This window comes from Orcinus orca, chromosome 19 (assembly GCF_937001465.1).
Source record: "Orcinus orca chromosome 19, mOrcOrc1.1, whole genome shotgun sequence".
Lineage (NCBI taxonomy): Eukaryota > Metazoa > Chordata > Mammalia > Artiodactyla > Delphinidae > Orcinus > Orcinus orca.
This window is the reverse complement of record NC_064577.1, coordinates 35,429,322-35,452,291: the sequence shown is the minus strand read 5'-3', so window position 1 is coordinate 35,452,291 and position 22,970 is coordinate 35,429,322. Positions and strand designations below refer to the sequence as shown.

The 22,970-nt window shown below is 37.4% G+C and overlaps 1 protein-coding gene across 2 annotated transcripts in view; it reads right to left on the bottom strand.

The window, feature by feature from the left end:
• The window catches only part of SMURF2 (SMAD specific E3 ubiquitin protein ligase 2), a 118,611-nt gene that overhangs the window by 49,899 nt on the left and 45,742 nt on the right, over positions 1-22,970 (bottom strand). For both annotated transcript variants that reach the window (XM_004275625.3, XM_033438870.2), the window contains exon 2: positions 3,393-3,431. In XM_004275625.3, coding sequence (XP_004275673.1) covers positions 3,393-3,431 — 39 coding nt within the window. The remainder of the gene's footprint in view (positions 1-3,392; positions 3,432-22,970) is intronic.

Here is a 22,970-nt window from a genome sequence, read left to right as displayed (position 1 = left end):
TCACTACACTAACGCACTTAATGAGCTGCAAATAATGAAACAAAAATTTCAACTTAAGAGTTACTTACCAGAGAAAATAAAGCTTTATTTTTGATTGGGGAAGAAAAAATACATTCAACCAACCATGTTGCAGCTCACTGACTTCAATTTGGCCCCTATACAAACCTTAACAAAGTACCTTACACACAAAGTTTTTACTTAAACGTTGCATAAAAAATGGAAAGAATTTGATACTAATAAAAACATTCTTTTAAAAACACAGATAATGGATAAATGGATAGATAGGTGATAAAGTTAATGGCAGAATCTAGATGATGGGTATTCACTGTAAAATTCCTTATATGTTGCTATGTGTCTGAAATTCTTCCTGCCAAAATTTTGGGGGAAGGGGGATGTACTGTACTTTTATTTTTAAAAGCCAGTAAGTTTGAAAATAGTTCCAAAAAATGCGTTAGCAAAACTTTTCTCAGCAAAGGTAGATACCCTGGAATAAATAGTATTATCGCAAAGTATACAAATTCCAAAAGACAACACATGGCACTGCATTTTTTTCTATAGTTAAATATATTTATATATACACATATATATACTCAGCCTATAGTCATGCTTCATATTAAAATTTACATTTCCCATTCAACACGATTTAAACTGATTTACAAGCAAAAACAACTATATTACAGTATCAATAACTGCATTCTGATCAATAAGGCACACTCTCACTCAAATTTGATTAAGAGATTTAGGAACTATTATTTAACTCTTTCTCTGAAATTAATGTGGGCAACCCTCAACTTATAAACAGATCAAAAATAAATATAAATCTATCACAGCAGGAGGACCTCCGCCACTGTGAACCTGCGGGATATTCCATCCTTGGCTGAGTCCCTTCTGAAAGCCTCAGGATTGGCTTTCCTGTTTTCCTTTCCAGGGTCATCAAGTGCTTTTTCCATTCTGAGTTTTAAAGATAATCACACAATTTCCCCTAGTTTTCTTATCCCTGAAGCAAGCTCACAACTCAAGAATTTTTATCAATTTTTACTGCTTACAACAATAAAAAAGGGGAAGATTTCCTTCTTTCTTTCACGTACAACTTAAGGACAGATAAAGATCATATAACTGATAATAATCGGCTCTCAGGGGCTTACAGAGAATTAGAGTAAGATTCCTCTAGATTTCCTAGGAAAACTGAGACAAGGATATCTGATATTTTATTGGAGAAGGTGTGTCTTGGGACTCTAGGGGAAGGAAAAGAATTTGGGAAGGAAGGCTAGGAGACAAAACTGAAGAGTTTGTCTTTCAAACCAGACCAGTTGTCTTGGGGAGTATAGAAGCTCTAAGAGTGTGCACTACTCACTTCCCTCCCTCTTCTTGTCACCTGCCTATCCAATCCCATTGGCCACTTTGCAGTCCCACTAGGATAAATCCTACCTTGGATCAACCTTAAGGAGGGTAAAAGGAGTACACATTGGCTATTAGGTTATTAGCAACAGGGATGAGGTGGGTAGTTCAGCAGCAGCCTGTGAAGATAACATTAATTGGTGGCAGCAAGGAGAGAGGTCACACTGGCCTCTCCTCCTGCGACATGCTTTGGGGTAGAAGGCACATGGTACATAAACTGAAAACGGCTTAATTATGTCCCAGATTATCCTATTTAATTGCTTTCCCATATAAGCATAATTTTTCAATTACATAGTTTATGCTATTTTATAAATTTTAATTCAGGTTCTACTCTAGGAAGACTAAGTAATAAAATTTCAAGTGGAATGAATTAAGTATGATTTAAAAATATATCAAGAGCTTATTATTCTTTTAATCAAACACTTGAAAATTAACTAAGTCAGATATTAAATTAGACAGCATACATAGCCAGTTTTTGCTGGCTGATAGGACCTGAATCTAAAAATCTAATGAACTTCTCTATTTCTAACTTCAAATATTTTTACTTATCAAATTTTGCTGGCTTAAAACGTATGGACACCAAGGGGGGAAACTGGCGGGGCGGGGTGGTGGTGGTGTGATGAACTGGGAGATTGGGATTGACATATATACACTAATATGTATAAAACAGATAACTAATAAGAACCTGCTGAATAAAAAAATAAAATTCAAAAAAAATTTTGCTGGCTTGGACTTTTTTTTTTGTTTTACTGAAAATCATATCTTTTTAAATATATTTATTTATTTATTTATGGCTGTTTTGGGTCTTCGTTGCTGCACGCGGGCTTTCTCTAGTTGCAGCGAGCAGGGTCTACTCTTTGTCTTTTTTTTTTTTTTTTTTTTTTTTGCGGTACGCGGGCCTCTCACTGTTGTGGCCTCTCCCGTTGCGGAGCACAGGCTCCAGACACGCAGGCTCAGCGGCCATGGCTCACGGGCCCAGCCACTCTGCGGCATGTGGGATCTTCCTGGACCGGGGCACGAACCCGCACCCCCTGCATCGGCAGGCGGACTCTCAACCACTGCACCACCAGGGAAGCCCAGGGTCTACTCTTTGTTGCGGTGCACCAGCTTCTCATTGTGATGGCTTCTCTTGTTGCGGAGCATGGACTCTAGGTGCATGGGCTTCAGTAGCTGTGGCGCGCTGGCTCAGTAGTTGTGGCTTGTAGGGGCTCTAGAGCACAGGCTCAGTAGTTGTGGCACATGGGCTTAGTTGCTCCACTGCATGTGGGATCTTCCCAGGCCAGGGATCAAACCCGAGACCCCCACATTGGCAAGCAGATTCTTAACCACTGAGCCACCAGGGAAGTCCAAAAATTATATCATTTTTACATAATAATTTAAAGCGAATGTGAAGTATAATATTATAGGGTAAACACACACACGTGAGTGGTACTTCCCAATCTTCCCTCGCAAAACTTAATCCTAAATAAAGCCACAAAAATTTTCACAACAGATTGGCAAAGAGACTGCAAATATGTGAACTAAATGTCTGTTTTGGAGTCTGAGACATAAGAGATTCTACGATCAAATGTGGCAGAGATTTCTTTCCTATACTCTGGAAATTCCAAGCAGGCTAAATGACTTCTCTTCCTTCTAATGACTCCTGAATGCATGGGTAAAATTTCCTATAAAATGTTAGGGGAAAAAGTGCTTACGAAATAATCTCAAACCTTTTCTAGAAATCTAGTAGTATGCACACCTTCAATATACATTACATTCATCTGCATATACACACACGTTTCACACAAATATGGGGGGGGTGGATAAAGGGAAAGGGGCTAAGGAGCACAAAATCGTCTTTAAAACATGTGATGCCAAAAGCCTCTGAATCAAAGAATTCATAAAACAACACTGAGTATATTTCTGAATAGAGAAATCCCTAAACCAGAGAATTCTGAAAATGCTTTCCAAAGAATCTACACACAACATACAAGATTTAAAGTTAATTTACTTACGGAAAAAATCCTTTTTCACCAAGTTTTTTGCACAGAGTACTGTAAAGGAAACAAAAAATACATGGGAAGAATTAAAATGGTGAGACTGCATTGTCAAAGTTTCATTTCAAAACACTGAAAATACCAGTGAATAATAATTAAACACTAACTATAGCAAGGTATGAAATATGATCACAATCTTTGATTAAAGACTAGCAAAAGACAGTTGAACCAGTGGTGGCAACTTCAGCAATGATCACCAGTAACAGCTGAGGGCAAGAAAGTTTTTAAATCTGGTATTCTAATAAAGAACCACTTCCTGTCTTCCATCAAGATCTAGTCTCAGAGTGGCTTAGTGGCAAGGGAAAAATATAGTTCTAAGGAGGAAATATGTAAATTGGGGGTTTTATATATATATATATATATTTTTTAAGGGTAAAATAATTTTATACTGAAGAGGATCACAAGAAAACAAAGCTTAATTGATACTGGTGACATTTTTTTTAAAAATGACATTCTGTTACTCTCCATCTAAACTCCACAGAAACATCGGCTCAATGACAAGAGAGATCTACTATACCTTCCAAAAATTAAGTTAATATATTGAGATAGCTATCCCAAATCCACATTCTCTGGATTACCTTGCATTAAATTATCACTTACACAGTGATGGCTGCACAACCTTGTGAATATATTAAAACCATTGAATTGCATGCTTTAGAGGGATGAATTTTACAGTATGTGAATTGCATGTCAATTTAAAAATCACTGTTTATACAGTCATTAACTTCTTTAATCCAAACTTGTTACAAGTGAAGGGAAACCACCAATTTCCATATATTCATATTTTAATTTATAAAATATCTATGAAAGTAATGTTGGGTTAACTTCTACCCACTTCTACTCACAGTTTAAATGGTCTGTTCAATTAGTCACACTTATTGGAAGTTTAGTGTATAAAAATTCATTTAACATAAACCTTGGGAACAAGTCTAAATATAATTAATCATTTGAAAAGTTCAAATAAAAATAATTTTGAACACAGATGCCATCAGTAAATGAATAAAATTATTAAGTAAGCACAAGATACTGATTTACTAGTCAGAGTCTCTTAGGCCCTGTCATAGTTTAAAAACATAAGAACTCAATCATGAAAGCTAAGGCCATAACTCGGAGTACCAAATCAGAAACTTGATTTAGAAGAACTCTTCCCTAGGGGCTTCCCTGGCGGTCTAGTAGTTAAGACTTCGTGCTTCCACTGCAGGGGACACAGGGTCAATCCCTGGTTGGGGAACTAAGATCCTGCATGCCGCGCAGTGTGGCCAAAAAAAAAAAGAGAGAGAGAAAACCAAGAGGGTGGGTGTTGTTGCCATATAGAACCTGGAATTGGATCTGATTAAACGTTTTAAGAAAAAAAAAAAAAGAATAACTCCTCTATAAATTTTTATTATCATCATATAAACTGAACAGAATACTCAGGATCAATACATATACAACACATACATAAATCCAAATTATAATCTCCAGTATTGACGAGGCATTCATAATTTTTAACCACCATCCTAAGATTCAAGATGTAAAATAAATGCACACCCTACTTAAGAGAAATAGAAAATATATGGGAAGTCCTCCAACTTGTCACTAAACCTACAAACGTACTGTTTCAACACTCATTCTTTTTTTCTTCCTTCCACTTACAATGTCTACTCTCCTAACACCATCCTTCTGCCTGTACTCTGGATCTCATACCCAACCCATCACTTTCTCAAGAACTTTCCCTCCACTTCCTCTACCGATTGCCTCATCAGTATTTAAACATATTCAAGTCTTGCCCATGCCTCCCCACTCCAGCCACCATCCTACCTCTTTTCCTTCATAATTAAACTACTTTAAAACACTGTCTACACTTTGTGACTTCACTTCTTTATATCCACTAATGCCTCAATCCACTGCAATTTGGCTTCCACTCTCACCATTGCCCCTATACTGCTTCTCCAAAGCCCTGGGGACCTAATTAATAAATCCACCCAATGGACACTTTTCATTCTTTATCGCACTTGACCCCTGAGGGGTATTTGCCACTGCTGACTACTCCCTCTTCTAAAACCCCTCTCTTCTTTTGGTTTCTGTTTAACACCACATTCACCTGGTTTTACACCAAGCATAAAATTCATTCAAAGTCTTTTATGCCAGATCTTTTTCCTTTGTTCCACCCATGAAACTTGAGGTTCTTCAGGGCTTTACTTTAGGTCCTCTTTTACTCTATAAACCGAGGAGCACAGATATCCATCCTGTAAACCTCGGAATTATATGTAAACTGTTAATATGCTCAACAAAATATTAGCAAACTGAAACCACATGATCAAGTTGGATTCATCCCAGGATCACAAGGATGGTTCAACATATGAAAATCAATCAATGTGATACACTACATCAGCAAAAGACAAAAAAAACCACATGATCATCTCAATAGGTGCAGAAAAAACATTTGATAAAATTCAACATCCATTCATGATAAAAACTACTGAGGGAATATATCTCAACATCATAAAAGCTATTTATGACAAAACCACAGCCAACATAATACTCAATGGTGAAAAGCTGAAAGACTTCCTGCTAAAATCTGGAACAAGATAAGGATGCCCATTCTCACCACTTCTATTCAACAGAGCATTGGTACAGATGACATGATACTAGATATAGAAAACTCTAAAGACACACAAAAACCACTAGAACTGATAAAACTAACTCAGCAAGGTAGCAGGATGCAAGATTAACATACAGAAATCTGTTGCATTTCTTTATACTAACAAAGAAATATCGGAAAAGGCAAGTAAAAAAAAAAATTCCCTTTAAAATTGCATCAAAAAAAAAAACACCTTAGTAATAAACCTGACCAAGGAGGTGAAAGACTTACATGCTGAGAACTACAAAACATTGACAAAAGGAAATTGAAGATGATTCAAAGAAATGGAAAGATATCCCATGGTCTTAGATTGGAAGAACTAACACTGTTAAAATGGCCATACTACTCAAGGCAATCTACGATTTAATGTGATCCTTATCAAATTACCCATAACATTTTTCACAGAACTAGAACAAATAATCCTAAAATTTATATAGAACCGTAAAAGACCCAGAATTGCCAAAGCAATCCTAAGGCATAACGCTCCCGGACTTCAGACAATACTACAAAACTATAGTAATCAAAACAGTGCAGTATTGCCCCAAAAACAGACATATGGATCAATGGAACAGAATAGAGAGCCCAGAAATAAACCCACAAACCTATGTTCAATTACTCGTCAACAAAGAAGGCAAGAATATACAATGGAGAAAACACCAGCAAGCAGTGTTAGGAAAACTGGACAGCCAAATGTAAATCAATGAAGTTAGAACACTCCCTCACACCATACACAAAAATAAACTTAAAATGGTTTAAAGATTTAAATATAAGACACAACACCATAAAACTCCTAGAAGAGAACACAGGCAAAGCATTCTCTGACATAAATCATACCAATGTTTTCTTAGGTCAGTCTCCAAGACAACAGAAATAAAAGCAAAAATAAACAAATGGGACCTAATCAAGTTTATAAGCTTTTACACAGCAAAGGAAATCATAAACAAAACAAAAAGACAATCTACGGAATAGGAGAAAATATTTGCTAACAATGCAATTGACAAGGGCTTAATTTTCAAAATATACAAAGAGCTCATACAACTCAATAACAAAAAATCAAACAACCCAATCAAAAAATGGGCAGAGGGCTTCCCTGGTGGCGCAGTGGTTGAGAGTCCGCCTGCCGATGCAGGGGACACGGGTTCGTGCCCCGGTCCGGGAAGATCCCACATGCCGCGGAGTGGCTGGGCCTGCAAGCCATGGCTGCTGAGCCTGCGCGTCCGGAGCCTATGCTCCGCAATGGGAGAGGCCACAACAGTGAGAGGCCCGCGTACCGCAAAAAAAAAAAAAAAAAACAAACTACAATGAGGTATCACACACCAGTTAGAATGGGCATCATCAGAAAATCTACAAACAACAAATGCTGGAGAGGGTGTGGAGAAAAGGGAACCCTCTTGCACTCTTGCTGGGAATGTAAATTGATACAGCCACTATGGAGAACAGTATGGATGTTCCTTTAAAAAACTAAAAATACAATTACCGTATGACCCAGCAATCCTACTACTGGGCATATACCCAGAGAAAACCATAATTCAAAAAGACACATGCACCCCAATGTTCACTGCAGCACTATTTACAATAGCCAGGTCATGGAAGCAACCTAAATGCCCATTGACAGATGAGGATAAAGAAGATGTGGTACATATATAAAATGGAATATTACTCAGCCATAAAAAGGAACGAAATTGGGTCATTTGTAGAGACGTGGATGGATCTAGAGACTGTTATACAGAGTGAAGTAAGTCAGAAAGAGAAAAACAAATATCGTATATTAATGCATATATGTGGAAGCTAGAAAAATGGTACAGATGAACCAGTTTTCAGGGCAGAAATAGAGACACAGATGTAGAGAACAAACATATGGACACCAAGGGAGGAAAGTGGCAGGGGGGTGGGGGTGGGGTGGTGATGGGATGAATTGGGAGATCGGGATTGACATATATACACTAATATGTACAAAATGGATAACTAATAAGAACCTGCTGTATAAAAATAAATAAGAAATTTAAAAAATAAATTATTTTAATAAAAAATAAATTAATTTAAAAAAGAAAGAAAAAAGATATGATACACACACTCACACACACACTCTGGAATACTACTCGGCCATAAAAAAGAATGAAACAAGGCCATTTGCAACTACATGGATGGACCTAGAGATTATCATACTAAGTGAAGTAAAGCAGAAAGACAAATACCATATGCTATCACTTATATGTGGAATCTAAAATATGATACAGGGACCTCATTGGTGGCGCAGTGGTTAAGACTCTGCACTCCCAACGCAGGGGGCCTGGTTTCGATCCCTGGTCAAGGAACTAGATCCCACATGCATGCCGCAATTAAGAGTTCGCAAGCCACAACTAAGGAGCCAGAGAGCCGCAACTAAGGAGCCTGCTGCAACTAAGACCTAGCACAACCAAATAAAGAAATATTTTTTTAAAAAATAAAATATAATACAAATGAACTTACTTATAAAATAGAAACAGACTCACAGACATAGAAAACAAACTTATGGTTACCAAAAGGGAAAGGTGGTGGGGAGGGATAAATTAGGAGTTTGGGATTAGCAGATACAAACTACTATATATAAAACAGATAAACAAGGTCCTACTGTATAGCACAGGGGACTATATTCAATATCCTATAATAAACCATAGTGGGAAAGAAAAACAAAATAAAAACAAAAACTGTTATATGCACGTGTACTTTTCTGGGGAGAAAGTTCATAGTTTAACAGTTTGACAAAGCTCCTCCTCCCATCTTGAAAAATAAATTTGAAGAGCCTCTTTTCCATATATTCTCCCTGGTCTTTACCATTTTGATGAAACCTCAATCTATAAACCCAACTCTTAGCTCTTTCTTGAACTCCAGGTCCACACAGGCACACTAAATATGCCCTCAAATTAAAATCACCATCCCCCCCCACCAGCCACTTCCCTCAAACTCCTTCTCCAGTTTACTTTCAATAAATATCCTTGCCTTCCACTCCATTGCCCTAGTCAGAAACTTCCATAGCAACCTTCACTACTCCTCCCCCTCCCCACCTCCTGGCAATTACCAATTCTAATCAACTCTGCCTCTGAAATATCCTTGTCTGTCCACTTCTACCTATTACCAGTGCCATCACCCTAGTCCAGGCCACCATCAACTACTGTTTAGGTCATTACAACAGCCTCCCCATCAGTCCCCTGCCTTAAGGCTCAACTGCCTCCAATCAGCTCTCCACACTGGACCTAAAGTGATCTTTCTTTTTTTGTGGTACGCGGGCCTCTCACTGCTGTGGCCTCTCCCGTTGCGGAGCACAGGCTCCGGACACACAACCTCAGTGGCCATGGCTCACGGGCCCAGCCGCTCCGCGGCATGTGGGGCACGAACCCACATCCCCTGCATTGGCAGCCGGACTCTCAACCACTGTGCCACCAGGGAAGCCCCTAAAGTGATCTTTCTAAAAATATAATTTAATTCCTTCCATCCATTTCCCCTCCTAATAACATTCCAAAACATGCTTAAAACATTCCTCAAAACAATCTTTCCACCTGTGCTCTGGATCGCATACCCAACCTACCACTTTCTCAGTAAACTTGTCTCTCGTCTCCTCTACTGACCTCCATTCTCAGAACATTGCCAAGGTCTTGCCCAAAACCTATTTGGTTTACAAACCCATCAGGCCCTGGCTCCTGTTTACCTCTCTGACCTCATCTTCCATCACCACCCCTCCCCTCCAAGAATCCAAGTCCAAGATCCAGCCACACTAAACCTTCACTTTCTCAAATACATTCCATTTCTCACCCACAGCCTTCACGTGCCATTCCCTCCGCCTGAAATATTTTTCCCAGGCTTCTTCACCTACTCATCTTTTAGGTCTCAAAAGGGAAGGAAGCTTTTTAGAACGTGTTTCTCTGAACCTTCTGCCCACTTGTATTTTCACAGAAGCCCATACTTATCACCGGCACTAGTTACACTTTATTATAAGTGTTTAAGTTTAGAATGTTGCTTATAACTACAAACGTGGTAAACTCTATCCAGCATAAATCATGTCTGCATCATTTCTTTATATCTCCCGCACCAAGCAAACACTGTGCCAGGCGTTTGATGGTAAAATGCTAAATGAATAAAACAAACTCCAAAATAATCTAAAATAATTTCATTGAAAGGGCGATTTTTTTATACTATGTGACAGATTACCAATCTGCAAGTAATCATAATTTTTACTTAATGAAATCTCATTGTTATCATTTCCCTCTATTTAAAACATACTCATCAGGTCATGTTTGACAAATTTTCTTTTAATCACAAATAAGATGTTGCTAATATATGACTAAGTTTTAAAGGGTAATTGAAAAAATCGAGAGAAGAATGAACTTTAAAGTTGGGTTCAAAGTTTATAAAGAGAAATTTTAGCAACCCTGAGACTAAGGAAGATAACACAGAGAAACAAGACTAATTTAAAACAAAGAAATATCAAGATTGGTCAGACTGCTAACTTTAACACTATATCTCAAAAGCTCCAGACAGTCTTTTAATTATTTATACCATAGAAGCAAAAACTTGCACTTGTAAATTTTAAAAGGAAATTGTCAAGCACCATTTCAGATTTTGGTAATTTGTTTATATAAATAAATTTTTATCCCTTGGAGCCTTTACTGTTCTTTTTCTTGGGAATGTACTCTGGGTACTAGAACCACAGCCCACTGCTCTTTCTGTCCTTGGTACCAATTATAAGAGCTCAGTAAATGCTCAATGAATTAATGAATTTCACTAGGACAAACTCCTATTTGTTACCATAACAAAATTCTCAGCTAAGGAGGTATATATGAGAATCTCCTGAGGAATGTATGTATAATATTATAATGTGATTTTTATATTTGTAGTATAATTTTACATTTATATTTGCACAAATTTATATTTGTAAATCATTTTTTGTAACAGAAACTATAGAAAGTGGAGCCAAGATTGGGAATCGTGGCACTTGGGAAGGGTAGCGGTGCAGAAGAACTTTCATTTTTGTTTTCTAAATGATTATTACAGGAGAGAGGTAAAAAATAATGTTGAGAAACACTAAATTACTGGAAGGGACTAGCAGGAGAGAAACCCTGTAAGGGGGGTGGGGCCAGAACAAAGGCTACGGAGTGTAGACTTTCTCCTAGACAGCTATCAATATTTCAAAGTTTTGAATGTTTAGTAAGTTTTCTATTGAAATAATTTATAAAGAAAGGTGCAGAATTCTTAAGAATATAATTCAATCAACTTCCACTAATTTCTGTACTAAAACAAAACATTATACTGGACTCCAGATATTTATCATCACTGATAACTACAAATGTGGCATTATACCAGCACAGTACCATTACTTCAAATTCCATTAGGGACCATGTCTCACACAGCCTGTAGATCCGCACTGGATTAATTTTACTAGACTAATTTGATCATGTTACTACCCTTCTCAAATTCCTTCAAAGCATTTCTCATTCTTATGTGTACACTCCCAAAACCTAAAACCTGTTCTAGCTATTCTACTCTTCAGCAGATAGATGGGTTTGAAATAGATAGAGGAGATAATCAAAATAAGGCAAGATCAGCCTTGCTGGGATACTGGTAACTTCCTCTCTATTTCACACACAAGGAGATGTGACCATCTTTTTTTTTTTTTTTAATAATTAAATTTGTTTACTTATTTATGTGACCATCTTTTTTAAAATAAATTTATTTATTCATTCATTCATTCATTCATTCTTGGCTGTGCTGGGTCTTCAATCCTGCACACAGGCTTTCTCTAGTTGCGGCGAGCAGGGACCACTCTTCATTGCGGTGCGTGGGCTTCTCATTGCGGTGGCTTCTCTTGTTGCACGGCACGGGCTCTAGGTGCGCAGGCTTCAGTAGTTGTGGCTCGCAGGCTTCAGCAGTTGTGGCTCATGGGCTCTAAAGCGTAGGCTCAGTAGTTGTGGTACACGGGCTTAGCTGCTCCGCTGCATGTGGGATCCTCCCACACCAGGGCTCAAACCTGTGACCTCTGCACTGGCAGACAGATTCTTAACCACTGCACCCACCAGGGAAGTCCCCAGATGTGACCACCTTGAGATGCTTAATGAGAAGGGAGCACTCCTTCATTCACTCTTTCATTAACATTTCCTGAACACCCACTTTGTGCCAAGTGCAATGATAGATTCTGCAGATACAAAGATAAATAAGACACAGTCCTTTGCCCTCAGAGCTTGCAGGTCAGGTATAATATCATGCCATTTTTGTTGTTTTCTCAAGAAATATTTTTAAATTTCATAAAAATCTCCTTTAGTCTATTTTATTTGAGGCAGTGATTGGAAGAAACTATTTGCAGAAGTGCAGATGCAATAAATATTATCATTTCTTTTAAGCTGATAATTTCTTTTTCTGGTTGGAAAAGAGCTATCTATATGCAACACACCATCTAATAATATCAGAGTATAAATCCCAGCTGCAAAAATAGAATGCTATTGCTGCTCTTACTGAGTTGTACTCATAATGAATGGCTGCCTATGCTAAATCTGAATAAAACTCCCAACTGCTCAGTATCTTCTTGCCAAAAATTTCCTTTCCTCCTCCAGATTGGAGTTGCATTCTAATTACACTGCTGATCGGAATGAGGCTGCTTGAGAGAAAGGAAAAAACCACTCAGATATCCCATTTTCCTTCACCCCACAAAAACAGATTTTATAATATAGTACTGTTCCTGCAAGTTGTACAGACTCTTTTTCAACAGAGTAGATTACTCTGTATTTTCTCTGAACTTATATTACCATTGTAAAATAAAACTGAAGTTGAGGACAGCATTCCTAAACAAATTCCAACAGGATGGCCTAGTGCTTTAAAAATGTCTACAATATACACCCTTCCTGATCACGGGCACATGACAACAATTTAGATCTTTCTGTTCCAAGAAACAACCTCTACCTCAACTCCTAAACACAAAATTTAAGTTCTATTGACAATGTGTACACAATATAGTTCTTATATATGTTTCAGTTATTGTTGCTTGAAACAGGAGCGCTACACAAAGATTCATATTCAAGAGCGTTATTATCCCAAAAAAGCATTACTACAAAATGCTGTACTTAGCAGAAATATCAGATACAACCTTATTTATACCATAACGAAATAGTTAAGGATGACAAATAGCATGCACAAATATTACACAGCCATTAAAATTATGTAAATATTTATTGGTAAGAAAATATTTCTTAATATGCTGTTAAGAGTCCATTTATTAAATAGTACATTAAATAAAAAGGAATTTTAGTAAGGAATATAAAAAGACTGGATAACATTTATTGAATATTTACTATGTGCAAGTGTATACCAACCACTCTGTGAAGTTAAGTAGTAGCATTACCTACATTTTATATTTTTTTTTTTTGGCCACGCAGCATGTGGGATCTTAGTTCCCCAACCAGGGATTGAACCCGTGCCCCCTGCAGTGGAAGTGAGGAGTCTTTACCACTGAACCACCAGGGAAGTCCCTACCTACATTTTAGAGATAAAGTAATTGAGGTTCAGGCATAAAAGACTTGCCAAAGATTACACTGTAAGTGCTAAAGTGGAGATACCAATTCAAATAGTCTAATCACAGAATCCAAACTCTTAACCACCATATATAGAATTGAACATAGTCTGTCAGGTTAGCTTCTCCTTTTTAAAGGAACTTAACACGCTAAAGCAATTACTGGTGAAACAGGTTCACAAAAACAGCTAATAGAAACCCAGGGTGCACAAGGACCTCCTCCAAAAGATGAGCAATTTCTCTCTTTCAATAGATTATAGTTTACCTCTACAATCATATTAAACCTGCTTTTAACTAAATATCTTGTTACAGTGCCATTTAATCAAGGAATTTTAGGCAATCCGTTTCATGCACGTTACAAAACAAATTGGCCTCTAAGTTTAGCTTCATGTATTTAGTATCTGGTAGGTAGTTAATTTATTAATAATTAGTATACAGATGATGTATTAAAAGATACAGGTTCTACCAAAATGAGGTAAATACTCTTACCAAAAAAAAAGTCACCATTTAAATATTTCATCAAAGGCAAAACCGTTTCTCAAGTTAACCAATTGAAAATGACCCAGTTCACTCATATCAAACAACTTTTAAGTAACTACTTTTTTTTTCACCTTGCAAGTTTTTATTTATTATGGCAGGTGAGCATGCAGCCAACTCATGTAATATCCATAAAAAATATATACATATTCATATATATCCACTTTCAAAAAAAGGGCAAACCCAGACAAACTTTGATTCTAACCAAATACTTCATGAAAATTTACATTTCATGAAATGTAACTACTTTTTTAAACATCTTTATTGGAGTATAATTGCTTTACAATGTTGTGTTAGTTTCTGCTGTATAACAAAGTGAATCAGCTATATGTGTATATATATCCCCATATCCCCTCCCTCTTGCGTCTCCCTCCCACCCTCCCTATCCCACCTCTCTAGGTGGTCACAAAGCACCGAGCTGATCTCCCTATGCGATGCAGCTGCTTCCCACTAGCTATTTTACATTTGGTAGTGTATACATGTCCATGCCACTCTCTTACTTTGTCCCAGCTTACCCTTCCCCCTCCCCATGTCCTCAGGTCCATTCTCTACGTCTGCATCTTTATTCCTGTCCTGCCCCTAGGTTCATCAGAACCATTTTTTTTTTTAGATTCCATATATATGCGTGTAACTACTTTTTAAAAAAATTTTCAAACATATGAAGATTTTACTCAAAACATTTTCCCAAACAAGTATACTTTTTAACTGAATAAAACTGAAACAGGATTAGGGTGTACAAATAAGTTTTAAAAAAATTAAGTGCAAACTTTTTCAACACAAAAACAATGATCTACTTTGACATAATAAGGGCAGATAGTATTTCTTCTAGCCACAACTGTAAATATTTACCTTATAGTGATCAGAGGTAATTTTAAAATAAAGCTTCTCTTATAAACATAATAATCAAGTTCTGGCATAAGTTCACACGTTTTTTTTAAAAAAAAAAAAAGGTTCCGCTAAAGCCAAGCAACATATTCAGCATGAAATAAATGTAAAGCATGTAGTCTAGGTACTTGGCAAGTAGCAGGCAAACTATAGAAGCTGTTATTTTAAGAAACTATCTAAAAGCATTTCTGCTATCTTAAATCAAAATTTCCTTGAATTCATTTCTCCAATTTGGGGATGAAAATACATAAAAGTACTACCCTTCATTCATAAGGATGGTAAATTCACTATGACTTAAGGACCTCCAATGCAGTTTGCAGACTGAACATTATCAGGCTAGTGCTACTGGAGACAGCCACTGCCCCTTCCTCACTGGACACCTTCATTCAAACAGACCCATTTCCTAACTGGTGGCTGCTCAAGAGATTTATTTAGTATATCTAAATCATACAATAATTTACTTTCTTCATCAAAACACCAAGAGAAGGAAACCTTAGTATAAAATTCAAGAATATAGTTGCAATGAAGCCTTAACACTATTCTACACCTAGGGGAAAAGTTATATCACTTTCTGGCCACTCCCAGGTTTCTCTCCTTTACCCTCTTTTTCTAGAGACATTCACAGAAACAGCATACAATAGTGTTAAGCTATAAGCACTATATAAAGTTAAACACTTAGAGTCAGAATGCCTGTGTTTGAACCAGGTGCTGTCACTTATTAACTTGTGACCCTGAACAACTACTTAATGCCTCTTTACCTCAGATCTCATCTGTTACAATAAGGAATACTAGGAGCCACCTCATAGTGTTGTTTTAAAGATTAAATAAATTGAAACACATAAAACACCTGGAACAGTACCTGGTATACAGCAAGTGCTCAATAAATATTAGCTATTATTCTTTCTACTCTAAAACTTCAAATAAAATTAATCCATCAGGTTGCAAGCACCTTAAACAGCAAGAAAGGGATCTTCTCACAAGCTGGTGAGAAGCCTGTCTTAGTTCAGGCTGCTGTAATAAATACCATAGACTGGGTGGCTTAAACAACATTTATTTTTCACAGTTCTGAGGCTGGCAAGTCCAAGATCAAGGTACAGGCAAATTCAATGTCTGGTGAGGATCCCCTTCTTGTTTTGCAGCCACCTTCTTGCTGTATCCTCACATTGCCAAAAGAAGTATCATCTCTCTTGAAGGGCACTAATCCCAATCATGAGGGCTCCACCTTCATGACACAATTACCTCCCAAAGGCCCCACCTTCTTATACCATCACACTGGGGATTAGGGTTTCTTTTTTTTTTTTTGGTTTGCAGGATCTTAGTTCCCCAACCAGGGATCAAACCCGTGCCCCCCAGCAGTGGAAGCACAGAGTCCTAACCACTGCACCACCAGGGAATTCCCAGATCAGAGTTTCAACATATGAAATATGGGGGGACACAGACACAAATATTCAGTCAATAAGAAAGTTTATGTACCTAGTAAGCTTTTGGTAAATAGATGAGTCTCAATCTGTATGTCTAGCCTCACTCCTCTCTCAAAATCCAAGCCCACATTTCAACTGCCTACCACAAATACCCAATTGGATACCTTATCAGCACTTGAAATTATCTTTATTCAAAATTAAATTAATAAGCTTCCCTACTGAACCAGCTCTTTTTCCTTTTGACCTCCCTAGTTCTGTGAACTGCACCACATGCTTGCAATCATTCAGAAAGCAAATGTCTTTCTTACCTCTCTCCCTCTCCCTGAACACCTAAAGTAGTTGCCAGATTCTATCAGGTATCATATATCTCTCTGCCTATTTCCATTTACAATATTCACATTTAAATAGTATATCTAAAGCATTTTATAATGTGCCCCCAAAATTTGTGCACAGAGTCTTTTGCTCGGCCCTTACAAGTTGGGAAGTTATGTTCTAAAATCCACAGAAAGGGGGCTTCCTTGGTGGCGCAGTGGTTGAGGGTCCGCCTGTCAATGCAGGGGACACAGGTTTGTGCCCCGGTCCAGGAGGATCCCACATGCCGCGGAGCGGCTAGGCCCATGAGCCATGGCCGCTGAGCCTGCATGTCCGGAGCCTATGCTCCGCAACAGGAGAGGCCACAACAGTGAGAGGCCCGCGTACAGCAAAAAAATAATAATAACAATAATAAAATAAAATCCACAGAAAGGGAAACTACAACTCAAAAGTTGTGGCCCGTTCTAACCTGTCACCTAGTAAATGAGCTTAGGTTATTTTGAATCCAGGTTCCATCTTCTTTTTCTATAGATTCCTCACTCAGAGGCTGCCATGATCCCTTTTTTCTCTCATTAACCCCTACATTGAAAATATCATCCTCTTTGTCCCCTGAAATAAGCCCAGGACTTTTCTGCCTTTGCCTTTATTCAAAATGCTCTCCCCATCCCAAGTGCTATTATTCTAACTACTGGGAATTTTTGTGTGTGTGTGTGTGTGTGTGTACCATGCGACATGTAGGATCTTAGTTCCCCAACCAGGGATCAAACCCGTGCCCCCTGCATTGGAAGCACAGAGTCTTAACCACTGGAACGCCAGGGAAGTCCTTATTCTAACTACTGACCCTCAAAATCTTATCCATTCATCAAATTTCAACTCCATGTGAAAACTTTTCTGATTTCTCCTTCTTTCTCACAATCTGATTTTGATCTCTCCCTTCCTATGCACTTCCAATACTGGCTCTAGTTGTTTTGTATGTTCCTTCTCATTCTGCTTGTATTAAACATACTCACACGATGTCTAACCCTTCCCTTTATGTCCCATTAAGCTGTAAATTTCTTGAAGACAAAGTTTGGCTTATTTTTCTCTCTCCTACAGTTTATTATATTATATGCACTCAAATACTTGCTGAATCAATGAAAATCCTCCAAAAACCACTGACAAGGTATAAGGATGAGCAAACTAAAAGGTAAATAATAAAACAAAATTGACTCCTTGATTCCTTTAGCCTAACTTTTGTTCAAAAAATCTTTTTAAGTCAGGATGGCTTCCTCAACTATTTGTAAGCACTCTGTTTTACCAGAGGGCCCAACTACCTACTGGAGCCCTTTCCTAATAACAGATCTCATTGAGCTTTGTCTCTCATACACAATAAAAAGGTATACTGTCACATGGTATTATCCAAATTTATTAACCTATTTTTAGAACAGTGCAAATAAGGATAAGCTCCCAGGTCTTCTGCATTCTTCCAGGCTCTAAAAACTGTAGTCACTCAAGTACCTGATGACCTACTCTAACAGAGTAAAGTGCCAAAGATATTTAGTTTCCCAAATAGGCTCCGTTTGTAAACACAGGCCACCAGCATAAATAAGAAAGAAGACTGCAACTATAAAAAGCACTGTTAATTATAAGAAAATAATTCTTTATAACTTCATGTTTTTGAAATATTCCCAAGGTTGACTGGGAATTACTAAATTTAATAAACTTTTATTTTAGAATAATCTGATTTACAGAAAAATTATAAAGATAGTCCAGTATTCTTATACATTCCACACCCATTTATCCTATTATTAACATTTTACATTAGTATATTTCTCACAATTTAATGAACCAATATTGATACATTATTAAGTAAGTTCACATTTTATTCAGATTTCCTTAGTTTTCACATAACGTCTTTTATCTGTTCCAAGATCCCACTGAGGGTACCATATTTCATTTAGTCATCATGTCTCCTTAGGCTCCTCTTGGATGTGATAGCTTCTCAGACTTTGTTACTGTTATTCATGACCTTGACAGTTTTGAGGAATACTGGTCAGGTATTTTGTAGAATGCCCCTCTACTGAATTTGTCTGATTTCTCATGATTATTCTGGGTTTAAGGGTTGTTGGGAGGAAGACCACAAAGGTAAAGGTCTCATTCTCATAACATCATATCAAGGGTGTATATTATCAGCATGAGTTATCACTGTTGATATTAACCTTGACCTGGCTGAAGTAATGTTTGTAAGGTTTCTCCACTGTAAAGGTACTCTTTTATCCTCCTTTCCATACTGTACTCTTTGGAGGAAATCACTATGTGCAGCCCACACTTAAGGACCAGGGAGTTATTCTCCCCCTCCTTAACAGTGGAATATCTACATAAATTATTTGTAATTCTGCATAGGAAATGTATCTATCCTCCTCCATTCATTTATGTATCATATATGAGTATGGACTCATAAATATTTATTTTATATGCTGGGTTATAATACAATACTACTTTATTTTCTTGTTCAAATTGTGCCAGCTTTAGCCATTAGGAGCTCTTTCAGTTGGTTCCTGTGATCCTTTGACATACCCACATCACTGAGGTGAGAAGGGGCACACTTCTGTACTTTCTGACACTAGAAAATGCTCTAGGCTCGTCTTGTATGTTCCCTGCCCCAGCCCTAGAATTGGTCATTTCTCCAAGGAGCCCTGGGATTATCACATTTAAACATCAATAAAGACCCACATTTTTCAAATATAAAAAATTAAGTTTGTTAAGCTAACTAACCCTTCAGTTCCTAAGGTCTTCCCCTACCATAACATTAAACTCCATGAGGCTAAGAACTTGTTTTTGATCTCCATTGCATCCCTGCAGCTTAGAAAACCATGCACAGAATACACATTCAGTAACTACTAAAAATACTGAAATCTTAGAAATTCTGAAGCTCCAAAAGAGGGCTCAGGATTGAGCCACAATATAACTCGCCATTCCAATGGAATCTGCCTAGATTTGTCATGTTTAGACTCCTGTTCTAATACCACTCTCTCTAATTCACTGCATTGTCTTACAGTAAACAAAAGGCTTCCTTTTTCCACTGCTCCTCCCTCTTATTCCACAGCAAGCCCAAAGATTGTTAAGTATTCCCCAGTAAAATTTCCAATGCAAAGGACTAATGCATTTCCTAGATTCTTTCTGTAATGGCATACTGCCATTTACATCATCCTGTCCAAGTTCTATTCAAATGATCATTTTAACTTCCTATGTAGAGTTTAAATGAAAGGCATAATGCCAAATCCTTATCAACACTGGCAGAAGAAAAATTGACAATGAAAGTGCCAAAAATCAACTGATACCTGTTTACACAAAACGCCCCCTCAAACACCAAGTAGGTATGTATGTAAAATAAAGCATCTGAAACCTACCAATATATTTTTATAAATCTGTAATATGTAAAAGGAAAAAGCATAAGCTAAACATATACTGTCTTATGTGTACACAGTCTGATTATAATTTGAAGGCATGTTTCCACAGCCTATCCAAACACATGCAAAAATAAGTCAAGATTATAATGGAATGGTCCCACTAAACAACCTTATATCTACAATATAATTACAATATTCACTAAATAGTTTTTGATGACTTATTTTTTAGAAAAAGTTACTGGAGAGAAAAAGAAAACTACTCACTACTAACCAAAATACAAGTCATGTAGTTCTACTTTAACCTTAACAGGATATCTAAATGCTATTAAATTATATTACCTCAATAAAATGTAATCTATAGCTACAGCATGAGCCATAGAAGAAAAGTGTGATCCTGATCACAGCTAACTGGATGATGAGCAGCCACCATATTCGCAATGATCCACCCAGTCGGATCCTCTCTCCTGTGAAACTAGCATTGGGAGTCAGAGCCACTACAAAGAAGGAAGCATACCACTTAGAAACAGAAGAGTTCTAAATGGCCTGAGGGGGCCACTGGGAACAGCTGTCTAAGTTCCTGAGGCTTTCCATTTCCTGGATCCTGTCTCACTTAAAGCCAGGCTGCACATTCCCCTCAGGTGCGAAAACTGTATCCTCCCAGTAATGTCTCTTTTGGGTTAAGTTAGTCTGAGTGGGTTGTTTTACTGTTACTTGCAACCAAAACTGGCTTCATTAGAATAAAGGTAATCTACAACGCTAACCAAAACACTCTCAAAGCAAAAGGCACTTAACCAAAAGTAAAAATATGTTAAACCCAAAATTCATTAACATTTTATAAATCAAAATGTTTTCAAATATTAGTTCCAATCTTAAATATCAACAAAACAGTATTTGTGTTAAATAAAACTGCCATGCAGACAAGAACATATGAACATACTTACAGAATTTTGTATTCAACAGAATTTTGTTTTCTGTTCTACAATTCTGTCAGCAAATTAACATCAGTGTAGATCATGTAGCTTAGTATAGATTAGGGCCAACATATATAGACTCCCCTCTCTGGGGAGTCTTTAGACTTTAGTCCTGGGGGTCCCAGGACTAAATTTCCAGGTGACGTTGCTGCTGCTGGTCTCCGTACCACACTTTGAAAACCACAGCTGTAGAGTCGTGTTCTTAACTTTTAGGGGGATGCGATGGTGGTGGTAAAGGGCCACTTCGAAAATCTGATGAAAACGTGTACTTACACACACACACACACACACACACACACACACACACACACACACACACACATATATACATTAAAGGGTTTATGGAAACTCAGAAGCTCATCCACATCCTCTTCCAAAGGATTCTAGGTTAAGAAACACATTAAAATAGTAACATAGGGTCCTTACATATCCATGTTTTTCAAGTACACTTCGGAACTTTTACCTAAAGTTTATTTCACACATTCACCTTGATTTTTTAGAGAACACAGGCTTTTTCATTCAAATTACTAATTAAATAAAGAAGAATCTGTTTTAGAAACCTACCTAAAAACAATTTCATCTTGCCATGAAAAAAAAAAAAAAAAAGACAAAATCGTATCTACAGGAACTTCCCTGGCGGTCCAGTAGTTAAGACTCCACCTTCCAACGCACGGGGAGCGGTTCGATCCCTGGTTGGGGAGCTAAGATCCCACATGTCTCGCGGCCAAAAACCCAAAATATAAAATAGAAGCAATACTGTAACAGATTCAATAAAGACTTTAAAAATGGTCCACATAAAAAAAAAAAACTTAAAAAAATTATACCTACAAAATAGACAAAATCTGTATCTAGATTTACTTAAACACAAAGAAAAACATTTAGGAATAACTAAATTATACATGAAAGACATACCTGTATTCCCTTCAAAAACAAACAACCAAAAAACAAACAAACAGCCTCTAGATTACAGCTAAGGTACAAATTCTTTTCTATGAAAAGTCATTCCAAAAAGCACGTTCTCCACTGAAACCTACACATATAATCTACCATACCTGGACAAAGCTGGAGAAACTCATTCTCTGAAAGCTCTCTGGGCCACTGGAAAAATCCAGGTGCATAAGCACTTTTACATATAGTGTAATATTCAGATCATTTATCCTGCAAGGTCAGAATATTTAGGATTTTTGTTTCAAAGGGTTATTAGGTCTATTATCCTCAAGAGTATCTATTACAGTGACTAAAATGTGACAGGCACCATAATAAAATCTGTAAAAAATGAAAAGCCATACTGTTTCATTATTTATAGTTCATAAACCTTTACTTCCACATTTGGAAAATCCTAGATAATGATGTTTTATTTTTAGTAAGGTGTTCTTTTATGGAAATTAAGATGTTATTTTAGGTATGAAACTTTGATATAGTTGAAAATTGGGTATGTTATAGACTGAATGCTTGTGTCCCTCCAAAATTTGTATGTTGAAACCTAATCTCCAATGCGATGGTATCTGGAGGTGGGGCCTTGGGAGGTGATCTGGCTCTCTCTGGGTACTCACCTTGGAACTGACCCAGGCCACATAGAGAGGCCACTGGTGGGAATTTCAGTTGAGAGTCCCAGCTAAGATCCCAGCTGACAGACAGCTGAACTGCCAGAAATATCAGTGAATAAACCTTCAGATAATGCAGGTCCCAGCCCTTGAAACACCCCAGCTGATGCTGAGTGGAACAGACAAGCTGACCCTGCCAAGTCCTGAACAAATTACAAATTCTCAAGCAAACTAAATGTTGTTGTTTCAAGCCACTAAGTTTTGGGGTGGTTTATTGAACATCAACAGATAATTAGAACACCATTAGATGAGTTAAGAAC